The following is a 15,501-nucleotide window of genomic DNA, read 5'->3' on the forward strand; positions in this document are numbered from 1 at the left end:
ATTTGGGGTTTGCCGTTGAGGTCCCAGCCTTAGAAACTTGCATCTAGCTGGAGTTGAGCCACAATACAGCAGACAGAGCAGTGAACCGAATCGAAAGACCCCGATTCCCCCATTTTAGCGTCTCTCTCGATCTAGATCACGGCTTCCCAACCTTGGCACCTTTTAAGACCTGTGGACTTCATGCTGGCTGGGGAATTCTGGGAGTTGAAGTCCACAGGTCTTAAAAGTTGCCAAAGTTGGACATCCCTGATCTAAATTAATCTGGGTTGTTCACTGCTGTGAGGATCATCAGATTCAAAGCAACCCATTTCGTGCTTGCCACCGCCCACCGATTCCAGAAAGAATGACAAGAACACTAGTGGCTATTTGGTGAGTTTAAAGCAATCCTTCTCAATCTCAGCAACCTTAAAATATTGTATTTTTCGGAATATAAGACATACTTTTTCCCCCCATAAAAGAGGGTGAAAATTTGGGTGCGTCTTATTCACCGAATGTAGCCCTGCCCACCCGCCGCCCACCCGAAAAATGGGGCACGCGGAGGCGGCAATAGGCTATCGCAATCCTTGCAGCCTGAAACAGCTGATCTTCGGGAGGCCGATCCAACCGACAATCAGCTGCTTGTGCTAATCAGGCTGTGCTGAAGAAGCTGAAATTGAAACGGGCTATTTGCTGCAAGGAGGCAAATTGCTGGGAGGCAGAGGCAGATTTTTTTTTTCTTGTTTTCCTCCCCAAAAAAGGTAGGTACATCTTACAGTCCAGAGCGTTTTATACTCTGAAAAATACGGGTATGTGGAATTCAATTCCCCAAATCCCCCAGTTTCCAAGAGGAGAGACCACACCTTTTCCAAGGACTCTTCCTTGAGATCTTGAATAAACATCACATCTCCAATCTGATTCTTTTGCTCCCAGGACCCAGAATGCCAATTTCCAGAACCCCCGTTGCGAGAACACTCCACTGATTGGCCGGGAATCTCCGCCTCCTTCTGTAAGTTCTGGTCTTCCTTTTTGAAAGGTTAAAAACCACAAATCTGTTCTGAAGATCTCGACAAAGCGCTGCAGGGAGGGGTCTTCTCGCCCCTGATTCACAAATCCATCCAAGAGACAAGCCCACTCACCCACCCACTTCTTTTCATTAAGTATCCTGTTTCCCCGAAAATAAGACATCCCCTGATAATAAGCCCAATCGGGCTTTTGAGCGCATGTGCTAAAATAAGGCCCCCTCCGAAAATAAGCCCTCCCCAAAAATATTTAAACGCAGAGCTGGAAATCAGGTAAGACGGCAAGAGGAGCCCCATCTTGCTCCACTCACCCCAAAATAAGGCCAAGCACTTATTTCGGGGTTCAAAAAAAAAATATAAGACAGGGTCTTATTTTCAGGAAACACGGTATATTCTATTCTATTTTCTACTCTAACAGAAATTCTATTATTCTATTCTATTATTCTGTTCTATTATTCTGTTCTATTATTATTCTATTATTATTACCCTGTTTCCCCAAAAATAAGACCTCCCCGGATAATAAGCCCAATCGGGCTTTTGAGCGCATGTGCTAAAATAAGCCTCCCCCTGAAAATAAGCCCTCCCCAAAAATATTTAAATGCAGAGCTGGAAATCAGGTAAGATGGCAAGAGGAGCCCCATCTTGCTCCATGCACCCCAAAATAATAAGACCTCCCTGAAAATAAGGCCAAACGCTTATTTCAGGGTTCAAAAAAATATAAGACAAGGTCTTATTTTCGGGGAAACACAGGTATATTCTATTCTATTTTCTATTCTAACAAAAATTCTATTATTCTATTCTACTATTCTATTTTATTATTATTCTATTATTATTACCCTGTTTTCCCGAAAATAAGACCTCCCTGGATAATAAGCCCAATCGGGTTTTTGAGCGCATGCGCTAAAATAAGCCCCCCCAAAAATATTTAACCACATACACAGCTGGTCCCCTCCGTTTCCTCTGGTTAGGGTTAGGGAGACACAGCTGGAAATCAGGTAAGATGGCAAGAGGAGCCCCATCTTGCCCCACGCACCCCAAAATAATAAGACCTCCCCGAAAATAAGGCCAAGCGTTTATTTCGGGGTTCAAAAAAATATAAGACAGGGTCTTATTTTCGGGGAAACACGGTATGGAACTCTGTCTTATGGCGGGCAAGCTGACATTCACTCACCTGCAAAACCCACCCAGAAAACATGACGTCATTGTGACGATGGGGCCTTCACGGAGTTGTGGACCACAAGCAAAAATTTTGCAGAGGTCTCGTATCCTGAAAAAAAGAGCCGGTAATGTGTGGCCACGGGACATTATGGTGACCCCAAAAATCAGCCTTGAAGGAAAGATAAGATAGCAATGTGTTCCCTTCTCTATTTGAGTTCATCTTGGGTTTTTAGTATTCATAATTTCCTTCTTTGGGTGGGGGGAAGAGAGAATCTGATTTCCAGAAAGAAAACGATGCATTTTATGGAAGATTATCTTTGAACAAGGAGCTATTATTTAAACCCTAGGTTTATTTTCTTTAATTTCCTGAGTTGCGATCTTATATTTCGATTTATTCTGGTCTTTGTCCTGGCAGTCTCGATACAACGGTCTTCTGCCAGCAATGGAATATCTTCAAAGGGGATCGGTTATATTTTATGCCGTCAGTATATTAAAAGACCAAAAAAAAAACAGTCTTTTTTTTTTTTTTTGCAAGGAAAAAAAATGGCTGGGTCTCGTCGAAGAGATTTTAGTCTTGTTAAAGGAAAACAGATGCTTAGACCAGCAGTTCACGCCGTAATTAGAAATACGTTGCAGTTAATTCTGAAACGTTTTTGATTTCAGAAAGATTCAAGCTGCGAGCCTTTTAGAGCAAATTCTTTTTTTGGTGGAGAGTGGGAAAACGTTTATTCTTCTGACTATGCCTATGGTGGTAGTGGTGATGGAATCTGTTGCTGCAAATGTTTGGACACCTTCAATACAACCTCTTAAAGTATCTTTAGTTCCTTATGGGCAGAACGTAGTGGTAGAGCTTTTTTTCCTACTCTTCTCCTTTGGCGAAATAAATAAATAAATCCTAATTCTCAGAAGATTGGAAAGAAGCAGTTGCGGCCTTCAAGACAGTGTTGTGTTTTTAAGAAGACGTTGGATAACCAATTTGTCTTAAGTGGTGTAGGGTTTCCTGCCTAAGAAGGGGGTTGGACTAGAAGACCTCCAAGGTCCCTTCCAACTCTGTTATTCTATTCTATTCCTTTCAAGCTATTCTCCAAAGGACCTGAGGGCAGGAGAAGAAGCAATGGGTGGAAACTAATCAAGGAGAGAAGCAACCTAGAACTAAGGAGGAATTTCCTGACAGTGAGCACAATTATCCAGTGGATTAATTGCCTCCAGAAGTTGTGAATGCTCCAACACTGGAAGCTTTTTAGAAGAGATTAGATAACAATTTGTCTGAAGTGGTGGAGGGTTTCCTGCCTAAAGAGGAGGGTTGGATTAGAAGACCCCCAAGGTCCCTTCCAACTCTGGTATTCTATTCTATTCTATCTGGAAGAATAGAGATCTCGTCTTCAAAAGAGAAAGGAGTTTCAAGTTGATATCATGGGAATGCCATGTCTTAGTTTTAGGACCTGGGGTGTAGAGATACGTTTGGTGCCCTACCTCAACATCTAAGAAGACAGGCACTGCCACCACTATAGAAGGTGTAGCAAGCACCAGCACGTTTTGAGTTTTATCTTAGGACTTAGGGTGGTCCATGCTTTGGAGGTTGAGAGGACGAGGAGACTCACGGCTTATAAAAACGGAAGTGTTCTTCTGTAGCATTCAGGTAAAGGTAAAGGTTCCCCTCGCACATATGTGCTAGTTGTTCCTGACTCTAGGGGGAGATGCTCATGTCCGTTTCAAAGCCGAAGAGCCAGCGCTGTCCGAAGATGTCTCCGTGGTCATGTGGCCGGCATGACTCAACGCCAAAGGCACACGGAACGCTGTTACCTTCCCACCAAAGGTGGTCCCTGTTTTTCTACTTGCATTTTTTTACGTGCTTTCGAATTGCTAGGTTGGCAGAAGCTGGGACAAGGAACGGGAGCTCACCCCATTACGCGGCACTAGGGATTCGAACCACTGAACTGCCTACCTTTTGATCGACAAGCTCAGTGTCTTAGCCATTGAGACACTGCACTCAGAGGTGGTGTGAAAAAGGTAGACACCATCTAAATGGGACCTTTCTTAGTAACCCTTTGCTTTGTGGAAAGTAGCCTTGTCAAGAGTACCAACGGTTGACTTGGCCAACCCATGTCCCACCAAGCTTCTCTGATGAGATCAGAGTTGGCTTAAGGCTGCCCAAAAAAACCCAGAGAAGTGTGCATCCAGAACTGGACCCCAAATCCCAAGTTGGTGTTGGCGGACACCAAGTCACAAGATCATAGCGTTAAGAGCAGTGGTGGGTTTCAAAATTTTTTACTACCGGTTCTGTGGGTGTGGCTTGGTGGGCGTGGCAGGGGAAGGATACTGTAAAATCTCCATTCCCTCCCGATCAGCTGGGACTTGGGAGGCAGAGAATAGATGGGGGTGGGGCCAATCAGAATTTTTACTACCGGTTCTCTGTACTACTCAAAATTTCCGCTACCGGTTCTCCAGAACTGGTCAGAACCTGCTGAAACCCATCTCTGGTTAAGAGAGTTCTGAACCAAAGCAGAATAGAGTAGCGCTCGTCAAGATTTCGTTCCTTTTGGGACCCAACTTGTGGAATACCAAGTCTGCTTCTCCGGTAGGGAAAGAGTTGTCTTCTTCATTGTTTGTCTCTCTCTTTTTTTTTTGTCCCCCGAGTCATCCCTTCTTTCGTTTTCCTCCCCTTCCCGGCTCCAAGGTCTGTTTTCCAAAAATGACCCCCTCCCCCTCAATCATCGACATCCCTACCACAACGGGTCACACATGCTTGCACTTGTGGTTTTTCATGCACGTTGAGGCTGCACTCTCTCTCTCTCTTTTTCTCTCTCTTTTCCTGCATCATCACAGTTGTATTTGGCTGCCATGGACAGTAGCAGCCATATGAGCTGGCAGCTTAAGCCCTCGGACAGTGCTCGGACGTACTGGTAGCAGCGCCCGCAAAAACGGAACAGGTACTGAAAAAACAAGGGTCCTTCTCGCTGAAATGCCCACTCACCCACCCAATCCTGCCATCCTGCACTGACTTCCTCAGGTCACCTGCCCAAGACTCCACGTCTCCTCCTCTCCCTGCACTTTCCCCCTCCCTCCCCCCGTCCTTCTCCCCACCAGGGTCTCTACGCCCTGCTCCTCCGTCGCGGAGGGACCTCTCCATCTTTCCATGGCAAAGCTCCCTGCAATCCTTGTAGCTGTTGAGAATCGGAGCCTCCAGTCCTCACCCATTCCCCAACCCTGGGGAGTTTTGCAATCAAGAAAGGACCTCTCTCGCTTTGGCTCTTCTGGGAACTTCCAAGTTGGAGACCTGGATCTGGATCTGGATTGGCTTATGCATCTCCTCCATGGAACTCTCCCCCCGTGGAGTTTTAGCTAGCTGAGCTCACCTGAAAACATACGTAGCTAATCTCTCTTGCCAAACCTTTTATTTGTCTCTCTCTCCCAATCTCTTTCCCTTTGTGTCACAGTTTCTGTGTATTTTTATTAATTTTTTTTTTAAAGTTGACTGGGTGATTTAAGTCGTGTCTGTAGCTGCCTATCTCGTAACAAGAGATTCCGGGCAGCGTGCAAAACTGAAAAGACCAACCACTGTCAACCATACCCCAGGATGCCGAGTGAGCGAGTGCCGTAAAATTGCTAACAGTCTCCTGACAAATTTTTAAACCCAGAAGGTCTTAAGATTCAGCCAGCTGGGTTTTGAAATCGCCTCCCTTCCATTTTCAAGCAGAGTTTTTCCTAGCTTTTTTTTTTCTTGCCACCTGATTTAGCGGCGGGCTAACCAGCTTCAGAAGCGACAACGAGATATCATTGTTGACTCTCAACCCTAGCTTAAACCAGGATAAGTGTTTAATCTGGTACAGGTTTCACCCTCCTTGAAAGAAACTAGCTAATCTAGTGGCAAAGTTAAGGTCTGTTCTTATATATCTAAGAATAGAAGCTAGGGGTTCTTCCCCCTAGTTCTAATGTGGATTATTTGTCTGGGCTGGTCTAATTCTATCTTGGTTTTGTTCACGAAGCTGACCAATTCCATATCTCCCAGGTGGGTGCTGCCTCTTAGCTCCATCTACCTTCCATAAGGTAGAAGTAAACCTTGAATACGGGAGCTACCAACAGCGTGCTAAATCCTCCAAGCTCCACCATTGATGATGGGACACAGTTCCCTGGTGGCTGAGAAGACCATTATCCTTGGTCTCCTGCTGATCTCCGCGATACAGCTAGTCACATCCCCTCGATACAACACAGATCCTGGGGAATTCCACCAAGAGTTAGACATAGTCCTTCAGATGCATCCCTCAATCCAGATTGAGTTCAGGATCCCGCGGCAAGAAACCTCCAGAACCCTTCCAGAAAACGGTAGCCTTCAAAGCAGCTAGCTTGCTACCTGCTGCTGCTCAACTCTGATTAAATCAGACCGGCGCAAAAATATCTCTGAACCGATGAACATCTAGAGAACCCTCGAGAGAAGAGACGTATCCTAACTTTTGTGAAGTGTTCAGGACACAAAAAAACCCCACCCCCCAAGGACAGGCACACACCTACCTTATCTCTGCTGCCATTTGCCTGGTTTATCCATCCTGGCTTTTTGCTTCATCTTATGCTTTTGAGAATCTCTAGAGTTTTGGGTTTTTCCACCACGGCAAACCTTTTGCTCTAGCGTGGATTGTCAAAAGGGCACCATGCTTTGCTTGGGGTGCATGAGCCGACACGCGCATGAGGAGGAACTGCGTATGTTATCGGGTGCATGTTTGCCTGTGATCTTCTGCTTCTGGGTTGGTCTCTTATTTCTGCCTCGCTTGGTCCCACTCAAACGTGGGGGCAGGAATCCCAGGGTCCCGTCGTGGCTGTTTGGCTCACTGCATTTTCGTTCCTTTCTCAATGTTCTGTATTACGACTCTTGTATTTCAGACATCTTTGTTTTATTTGGTTTTGCTTTTTTCTGGAAGAGAACTTGAGAGGGGCAGAAGGTAGTCTTTAAGACCAGAACATTTCTTGCTAGGGTCCGAAGTGTCGGCAGATGTTCTCAACCTCCTTTGTCAGCTCCTTCTTCCAATGCCAACTCGTCTTGAGAAGCAGGGAAGCCAAGACAAGTTATATTTGGCGTTGAGAGGTCCAGATGGCCAGTGTGACTTTTAAGGGAAGGGCACACCAGAGGGGGCTCCAGAACATGGTGATACAAGGTCACCCTCGTGACGAAACCACATAAAACGAAAGGTGTAGAGATGGACAGAGGTGTCTGCAAGAACCCAGAAATTTCATCGGAGTGATGAAACCAACATGGGGATCAGGGATGGGCTTCAAAAATTTTAGCAAGGGGTTCTCTGCCCGGGTGGTAGTTGGCCTCCTGCACCACGGCGGTGTGTGTTTTTGCCCTCCCCAGGCTCTGGAGGTTTTTCTCAAACCTTTGGGAGGGTGAAAATGGCCTCCCCAGGCTCCAGAGGCCCTCTTCTCGAGCTTCCAGTAGGCCCGTTTTTCACTCTCCCCGAGCCTCCCTGCACATACCTGCATCCAAAACGGGCCGTGTGGGGAGGGGTGGAGTGGGGCCAGCCAGGAGTGGGATTTGGGGCTTCTCCGAACTGCACAGAATCTTAGCTACAGGTTCTGCCGAACCCTCAGCAGCTCACCCCCCCGATGGGGATGTTCTGCCCTTTTCTTTCAAATTCGTGATACATTTACAGAAGGAATAGAACAGGATGGTTTTTTTTGCTGGACTCTGGAAGTCAACATCAGAAGCTGGGGGGAAAATATCACAAATCGAGGCCAGGTGACTTAGGATGCTGCAGACGTCCATAAACGTGAGCCAGTAGCCAAGCACCTAAATCACATCACTACAGTTGTGCTTGTGTGTCCGTACGGCCATCAAAAAACACTGAAAATGGGTCGTAAGGAGCTCTGGGGAGGTCCATCATAACTCAGAACAGGTGGTAAGTCGAGGATTCCTTGTCTGTCTACTAAAATGGAATCCCATTTTTAAGGCTGTGTTCTCTTTGTGGAACTAAAATCTGTAGGATGATATTTATTTTTTTTCCTGCCCTGGGTTTCTTTGAACTTTTGAAGTGGGATGTTAGCAGTTCTGCCCACAAAACCCTTCAGCGCTGCTCTTCAGCACATCCGCAAAGCCATGTGGGTTTGTGATCTCCAGTTGAGTGTCAGCTCCTTCATATGTAACTCAGTGCAAATCTTAAGTTCTCCAAAGGTCCATCAGACCATCACTGTATCTGAAGTAAGGAGAAATTCCCCGACGGTGAGAACAATTCACCAGGGGAACATTTTGCCTTCAGAAGTTGTGAGTGCTCCATCACTGGAGATTTTTTTCGAGAAGACACTGGAGATTCCATTGGTCTGAAATGGTCTAGGGCAGTGTTTCTCAACCTTGGAAGCTTGAAGATGGGTGGACTTCAACTCCCAGAATCCCCCAGCCAGCAGCGCTGGCTGGGGGATTCTGGGAGTTGAAGTCCACCCATCTTCAAGCTTCCAAGGTTGAGAAACACTGGTCTAGGGGCTCTCCTGTTTGGGAGTTGAACCAGAAGCTCTCCAAGGTCCCTTGTCAACTCTATGATTCTGAAGTCGTTCTTGCCACATGGGTGTGAGTTGATAATCTTCTTGTTTTCTTCTCTTGGTTTCTGTTCTTTCTCTAGTACACCTCCAGCATGAGAGCCAAATACCTCGCCACCAACCAGCCTCGGCCGGATTCTGGAAGCGTGCACTGAAAACGAGGACACCTGGAAAGTGAAAAAAAAAAAATGGAACGAAATGGGCCAACATTGCAAAAGTCTCTGTTGTCTTCGCAGTTCTATCCTGCTTTTCTCCCCGAGTCCAGGATCCAGCTCAGTTGCATTTCCTGCTGCTTCTTCCCCAGCTTGACCTGGCCCATGTCCATGTGAAGACACCTCCGTAGAAGCTTATTGCAGATTCTGGGCTCTGTTCCCTCGCAGTTCTCTCTCTACAGAGAGAGGGAACACACCTCCTCATGCTCATGTCCACGTGCTGAAGACCTCCTGGTCCTCTTGTGTTCCTTCGCTGTACAGGGAATACGCTTTTGATGCCCGGAAATGGTCAAGTTGACCATCTCCTCCCTAAGGCTTCTGTTTAACCCACCAGAAACGATTGGATGAACCAGATGACTTAAAACTGGATCGCGGTCTGGAAGTGCTGTTGATGTGGCACGCTTGAAACTAAAGCCATCTTTAATGTCCGCTCTGCCATGAAGCTCGGAGATCTCTCAGCTTCTCCTCCAGATCTCTCTTCTTGGAGCTGCTGTAGAGGCACCTTCGGTTCTCCTGCCAGCATTGGTGGATCTCCAACCTGGGATCTTCGCAAGTCCTTGGTCCCTTCCCTATTACAACGTGGTCTGCTAATTTAACCCTTTGCGATTCTCGGATACCTCTACTGCAAGTTTACTCCTCGGTTTTACTATCTGGGTTGAAAGTCCTGGAGAGAAGGGAGAAGGCTTCCTGCACCAGCTTGTATGTGCTTGGATGTATGTGCTCGGTTTGCAGACACATACAAACACAGCCTTATATGAGCACACACTGTTTGTGCTCTGTCTGCCTTCCTCCTTTGTATCTGTCCTTCCCACCAGCTCCCACCAAACATCTCTTGAGCTGATGTGAAGTCATCAAACTGGAAACGATCACTCTTTCGGTGCCAAAATATTCCAGGAAAATACTTAAGGAGCGCTGTAGATTGGATGGGGAGGGCTGTGAAATATCAAATTTTGGGAGAAGGATTTGACACGTCAAGGAGATACCAGCAAAACTGAGCTTCTTCTCGAAGTTCAAAGGTCCTCCCAAGGTCCTCCTAGGTTAGACTTCTCCATGCTTATCATTTGGGCCTCTTTGGGGAGTTAGGACAGCCGAATCCCTGGAAGTGTTGATGTTAGATGGAGAAAGGAGAGTCATCACTGGTCCTGTATCCTTAAATCAGGAAGCAAAGATTTTAAAAAAATACTGTTATGGGAAGACACTTTTGAAGTTCAGGGCTGGAAGGGGGTCTCCAGATAGGCTCTCCCCTTAATTTGAAGGCCATCTGGGGACCAGTTCTTAACTTGTTGACAGTAAAGGTGAGCAGCAAATTGGGAGGAAGAACAGTTGCTGCAGGACACCTACTGTGTGAGATGATTAGGATAGTTGAATAGTTGCACCCTATTCTTATTTATCTCTTGGGTCTTCTCGTTCTGAAAGCACGGAGATTTCCTTTTCAGGTTTTGCACACTTGGGAGGAGGTTTTGCTTGCTTTCGCTCTTGAGAGATGCCCCCCCCCTCCACACACACACACAATCACCTCCGCCATAATTGCTTGCTTGCTTTGAAAACTTAGCCTGTCCAAAGGCTCTGAAATCCTTAGATGCAGCTTGCAGCAGAACGAGGAGATACAAAAACCACTGTTAGGTCTTTCTTGAGCAACTAGGGTGACGTAAGCCATTATTTGTGTGTAAGTGCAGGGAGCCTACTCAGCTTCGCAATCTGATCTCTAGATCCCAGACACGCAGCTCATCGCCCAGTGGTGTTGGGACAGGCATTGGACCTACTTCTGACCAGGAAGGTATTTGTACAAAAATGAAACCTCCAAAAAAAAAAATACATTCCTTCACAGACCACCTTTTGAAGCGTGCCCTTAAAAAAACAAAATTTAGTCTTCTGGATCATGCATAGGTGATCACAGATCTTCAGAAGGACATTCTTGGTAGCTCAGTTTGTGGAGAGCAGGAAGCAGGACAACCCCTTCCTGCTCCAGTCTTCTCCAGGCAGAAGAAAAAACATGAGCGGGATCATCTTAAGGAAGGAACCGGCAACGTAGGTTGGGATCATAACCACTATAGAAATTTGACTTTCTCCTGAGAAGTCGCCATCGCTTAGATGGTGAAGAAACTTCAGCTTGGGGGTGGTCCTGCACGAATGGAAGATGTCCCCCGCATTTTCCAACAAGCAGAAGACAACCTGGTGGAGAAGACCCAAGTTGTGAGATCTTGGTCGGGAGTTTGGCGCAGGGTGAATCTTCTCCAGGGACTTTGAACTCGGCTCAGCTTTTCAACTAACCGAGATACAGAATCATCTCAAACTCAAAACTATGGTGCGTGCTTCTATCGACGGGGGCAGGAGCCAACTGGGTGTGTGTCGGATGCACCCCCCACACCCACCTGTGTAAATATGGATTGCTGGGGACGCCAAGAGCCCGTGCAGCTCTCGTGAGGCATGTCTGAATGGCTCTCTTTTCAGAAAATGTGAGTTGTGTTGCATGGACACTCGTTTGCCTTCAAAGAAAAGCCGGGGTTACTTTCCCCCGTCTTCTCCTTCGTGCCAAGCATCCGTGGCGACCATTTCGACTGCTAAGGGCTGCTCACCCGCTGGCTGTCCTCTCCTTCCAAACCAGCTTGTCCCAAGTTTTACCCCCTCCCCCTCCCCACTTCCTCCCTCAATTCTTGGCTTGGCAAAGAGCGTTGACCTTTGGCTGGCTCCGTGTCTTCATCAGGTCTTCTGCACCAGCTTCTTTGGCACCGTAGGCGAAAAACCCCACCAAATAGTTTATTTTCCTGTTTTCTTAGCTTTCTCTCTCTCTCTCTTTGGGTTTGTTTTTTTGTTTTTGTTTGCAAGTTAAAAACTCTCAGGATGGCGCCGTAGACTTTTCCGGCTCTTTGCGTCAGGGTGGAAACCATCTTTGTGGACTTTTTGGCTGAAGAAATTCAAGAGATGTTGAGTGGCAGGTCGCTAAGACTGCTTGGCCAGAACCTGAAGTAGGGGACAAGAGGTTGGAGTGGAAAAGCGGAGTCCTAAAACCCTTCCTTCCTTCCTTTTTTCCCCTTCCTTTCTTTCCTGAGAGCCATTGGCAAGGGAATCGGTTTTTCCCGCGACGAACATCACATGCCCTTTCTTGAATCCTAAAGGAAACTAGGGACCATCTGCAGCTTATGAGGCATCTCTCCACAATGTGACATGTACATAGCATGGGGATGGACTTCTCCCGCCCAACGTTGAAGACTGCATTGTAATTGTTTTAGGGGTTTTTTTTTTTTTTTTTTAATCGAATCAAGACTTGGCTGTGAATTTATTTTTGTGTGTGCTGTCCAAAAAAAAAAAAAGTGTTGTGTTTTTGTATCCTATCTGTATAATATTAACTCACTTCGTTTTTGGATTTTCTTTGGCTTCTTCAGATGAGAAAAGGTTTTAAGGTGAAGAGAAAAAAAAATATTGATATTCATCCATGTAGACTTGAAGGTTAATTTCTTCTCGACCAGCTTCAATGCAACGAAACAAAACAACAAAAACACAAAAAAAGGAAATCTGAAGGGTGTGTGTGAATTAAATACCTCAGGTGCGTGGCCAGCTTTTAAACTGGAAGGAAGAGGAAGGAGCAGCTTAAACCTGGCCTAAACTTGGAACAGTTTTACTGAGGGCAAAATTTCTGGAGCATCACCGAAAATGTGTGCATTTCTCATGTGTGCGTTAAATTCAGTTCCTGCTCGACTCAGCACACTTGCCACGTAGATCTGTTGTGCTTGTTTATCTGTGGCCCATAAGGGACCCAAGATCTATAGTTTCCCCCAAAGCATGCTAGCGCTTCCTAAGATCTACTAACTAGGAAGTTGAGTAGTTGGGAATATCTGTTGGTGTTTCTCTTAGGATCCTTTGTGTGTTCGAGAAGGCCAAGATTGTGATCTCTTGGGTGGTCAGCTTGAGTAGAGAGGAAGGCCAGAAGATGGGGTGGGGTGCGATCTGTGTAGCCAGCAAGGCCAAGAAGAAGGTTGAATGATGGGTCTGGTCCATAGTTCAGTTTTGACCGTGGATGGAGGCCGTTGGGGCAGAAGGCAAGTCCCTTTTGGGTATGTCTGCTTTGACACTCACTTGACCAACTGTGCCCATTTCTTCTTTGAAAGACCGAGATCTAGGACTTAGTACATCAGGTCATGTCAAAAAGCTTCTTGCGGTGAAGGTTCTGGACATTGTTCAACCGTACCTGTGCCAAAAATAAAGTCTTTTAAAAGCCATAGCGATGAAACAAGGCTGGAGTTGTTCAACTTTGGTCCTTACCCCACCCTTTCTGAGCTGTTGCTTAAGAGCAGGTGCTCTATTGGCTGCTTCCCCCATCAATCAGGCATCTTCCTCCGGGAAGTATGAAGCTTAATTAAAGTGAGGAGGTCCAGTTCAGGCGTCTCAGATGAGGGACAATAGAGAAATGTGGATCGCAGCTTCCTGCAGCTTGCAAGCTCTTGTCTTCAAGAGGCTTGGACCACGTTGGGTTAAAAAAAAAGCCTTTTCTTCAGCAAAAAAAAAATTTGAGCCTTCCGCCTTCTGTTTTTGTCCTTCTTCATCCTGTAATTGATGGCCAAGTAGGTAGACGAGGACTCAAAAAAACCCCCATCTAGATCTCTGCTCATTTTTGAGGTGTGTTCCTCAGAGAGATGCTTCAGACCATGCATGATCACCAAAGTTCTTTTAAGAGTGAACCTCTCAGACCTGAAGGAATTTAGACAGGCCCAGAGTTAGATCTCTAGATCCTAGGTGTTGTGAGTATGTCATGGTGATGCATAGCTAGCTTTGAGATCCTTGGAACATCGATAACTGGAACCAGCTCCTCCACGTATCAAAGCAGGTTGTTGGCCAGGTCTTCTGGTCCACTGCTCAGTGGAAGGGCATATGCCTTGCAGGCAAGAGATCCAGTCCTTAATCATTTCCAAATGGAGCAGAAAACGTTACCACCAGGCATTGGTAAGAGGACCAAGTACTAAGTGCTTTGGTTCAATCTATGGCAGATGCTCCTGCTTGTAGCTAATGAGTTCTCTTTGAGAGAGGTGACTCCCTGTGCCACCAAGGACAGGTGCTGAGAAACTGATGGGACCTCTCTCCACCATCAGCTAATATGTAGTGGTGGGAGACCTCCCCATCCTTGTTAGTTAATCTTCAGATTTCCCCTGTAGACCAGGGGTCTCCAACCTTGGCAGCCTTAAAACTTGTGGACTTCAACTCTCAGAGTTCCTCAGCCAGCTTGGCTCTGGGAGTTGAAGTCCACAAGTCTTAAAGTTGCCAAGGTTGGAGACCCCTGCTGTAGACCATCTCCCAACCTCAGGGAGCTTCTGAGAGGGGGAACACGGTGCGCCTGGGACCAAACAGTAAGCAGGGCTGAACATTTTCTTACGCTTTTCAACAACGCAACAACCACAGCCACCAGCGGCAGCTGCTGGACTAGCGTCAGGCTGGTTCTTTGGTGCTTTGTGTATTCAACAACCACACTTTTGTCTCTATGCAAGGTGGGACGTTCCTCCTGTTTTCACCCCTCTCCTCTCTGGTAACCCAGATCCATCTCTCAGGCTTCCCCAATCTAGTTGGGAGTTGGGCTGACGTCTCCCTGAATCAACTCAGTTTTTCAGGGAGGTTGGATGGGGATTCTGGGCATTGTAATCCCTCGAGAGCTTCTGATTCCCAGGAATATTGGTGTTGCGGTCAAGAACTGGGCCCTGTTTCATTCTCTTTCCCCTACTTCAATCAATTTTGCGTTGAAGTCTCTCTTAGCAGGCTTGCCGATATTGTGGCTGCGTCTTTCATGTTTCGCCCCCAGAGCAAGCAAGCCCATTAAAACCCCAGTTACAAAGAATCCTGGTTTATTACCCATCCCAACACGCAGCCTAAATTGGGCAGGCAACGCCACCTCTTATGACGCAAGGGCCAAGCTTCACCTTCTGAATTCCTGCCTGCCCGTGAATTTGGTGAGTTTGGCGCTGGGGTCCGTTTGCAACCAGCAAATTGTATTTTCTCCTCTGTTCATTAGAGATGCAAACCTGGGAAATTGATTGTAACTTTAATTCTGTCGATCTCCAATTTTTTAATTATTATTATTTGAGAGGTGTGGCAAATTCTACCAAGTCAAACTCCAAACTGGCGTTTTCAACCCGGGTTTTTTGCTTTAAACCACAATGGTTAATACAGCCTTCTACTTTTATGTATACATATATAATATATGTATATGAAATATATATAAATATAATTTTTTAAAGCCTTTAGACACGACTAGCTTCTTTCAGAGTTCTCCACTGGATACCCCTCCTCCGAAAAAAAAAAACATTTTTGAAATTTCACGGGGGTTTAAATGGAGGGGGTGGGGTTTCAGCCTGATGACGATTATTTTTTAAAAAAAACTTTTCTTTTGAATTTTTGGTTGATTTTTACGACATTGTACTGTAGCTGTTTTTTGTTTTGTTTTGAACTGGTTTGTGTTCTTTCTGTTCTGCAGATATTACAACAGAAATGATTCTAAATGTAATTCCTGTGGTTTCTATTCCGCTTGGGTTTCATGTTTTAAAATAAACAACTTTGAAAAGGCTCTGCTTCGGCTAATGAATGGTTTATTCCAGTGGTGAAATTCAAATTTTTTTTTTACTACCGGT

At 46.0% G+C, this 15,501-nt stretch overlaps 1 protein-coding gene across 2 annotated transcripts in view; it reads left to right on the forward strand.

Moving 5' to 3' along the window:
- TTYH3 (tweety family member 3) overlaps positions 1-13,110 on the forward strand; it is a 60,987-nt gene extending 47,877 nt beyond the window's left edge. Inside the window, exons 13-15 of one of the 2 annotated variants that reach the window (XM_060684043.2) lie at positions 910-985; positions 4,983-5,086; positions 8,762-8,836. In XM_060684043.2, the coding sequence (XP_060540026.2) occupies positions 910-985; positions 4,983-5,063 (157 nt within the window). In that variant the 3' untranslated portion in view covers positions 5,064-5,086; positions 8,762-8,836. Of the gene's footprint in view, positions 1-909; positions 986-4,982; positions 5,087-8,761 lie in introns of both variants that reach the window. The other variant, XM_060684044.2, reaches the window with a different exon arrangement.
- The last annotated feature ends 2,391 nt before the right edge of the window (positions 13,111-15,501 follow it).

The sequence above is a fragment of the Pantherophis guttatus genome, chromosome 14 (assembly GCF_059756535.1).
Source record: "Pantherophis guttatus breed Tessera chromosome 14, ASM5975653v1, whole genome shotgun sequence".
Lineage (NCBI taxonomy): Eukaryota > Metazoa > Chordata > Lepidosauria > Squamata > Colubridae > Pantherophis > Pantherophis guttatus.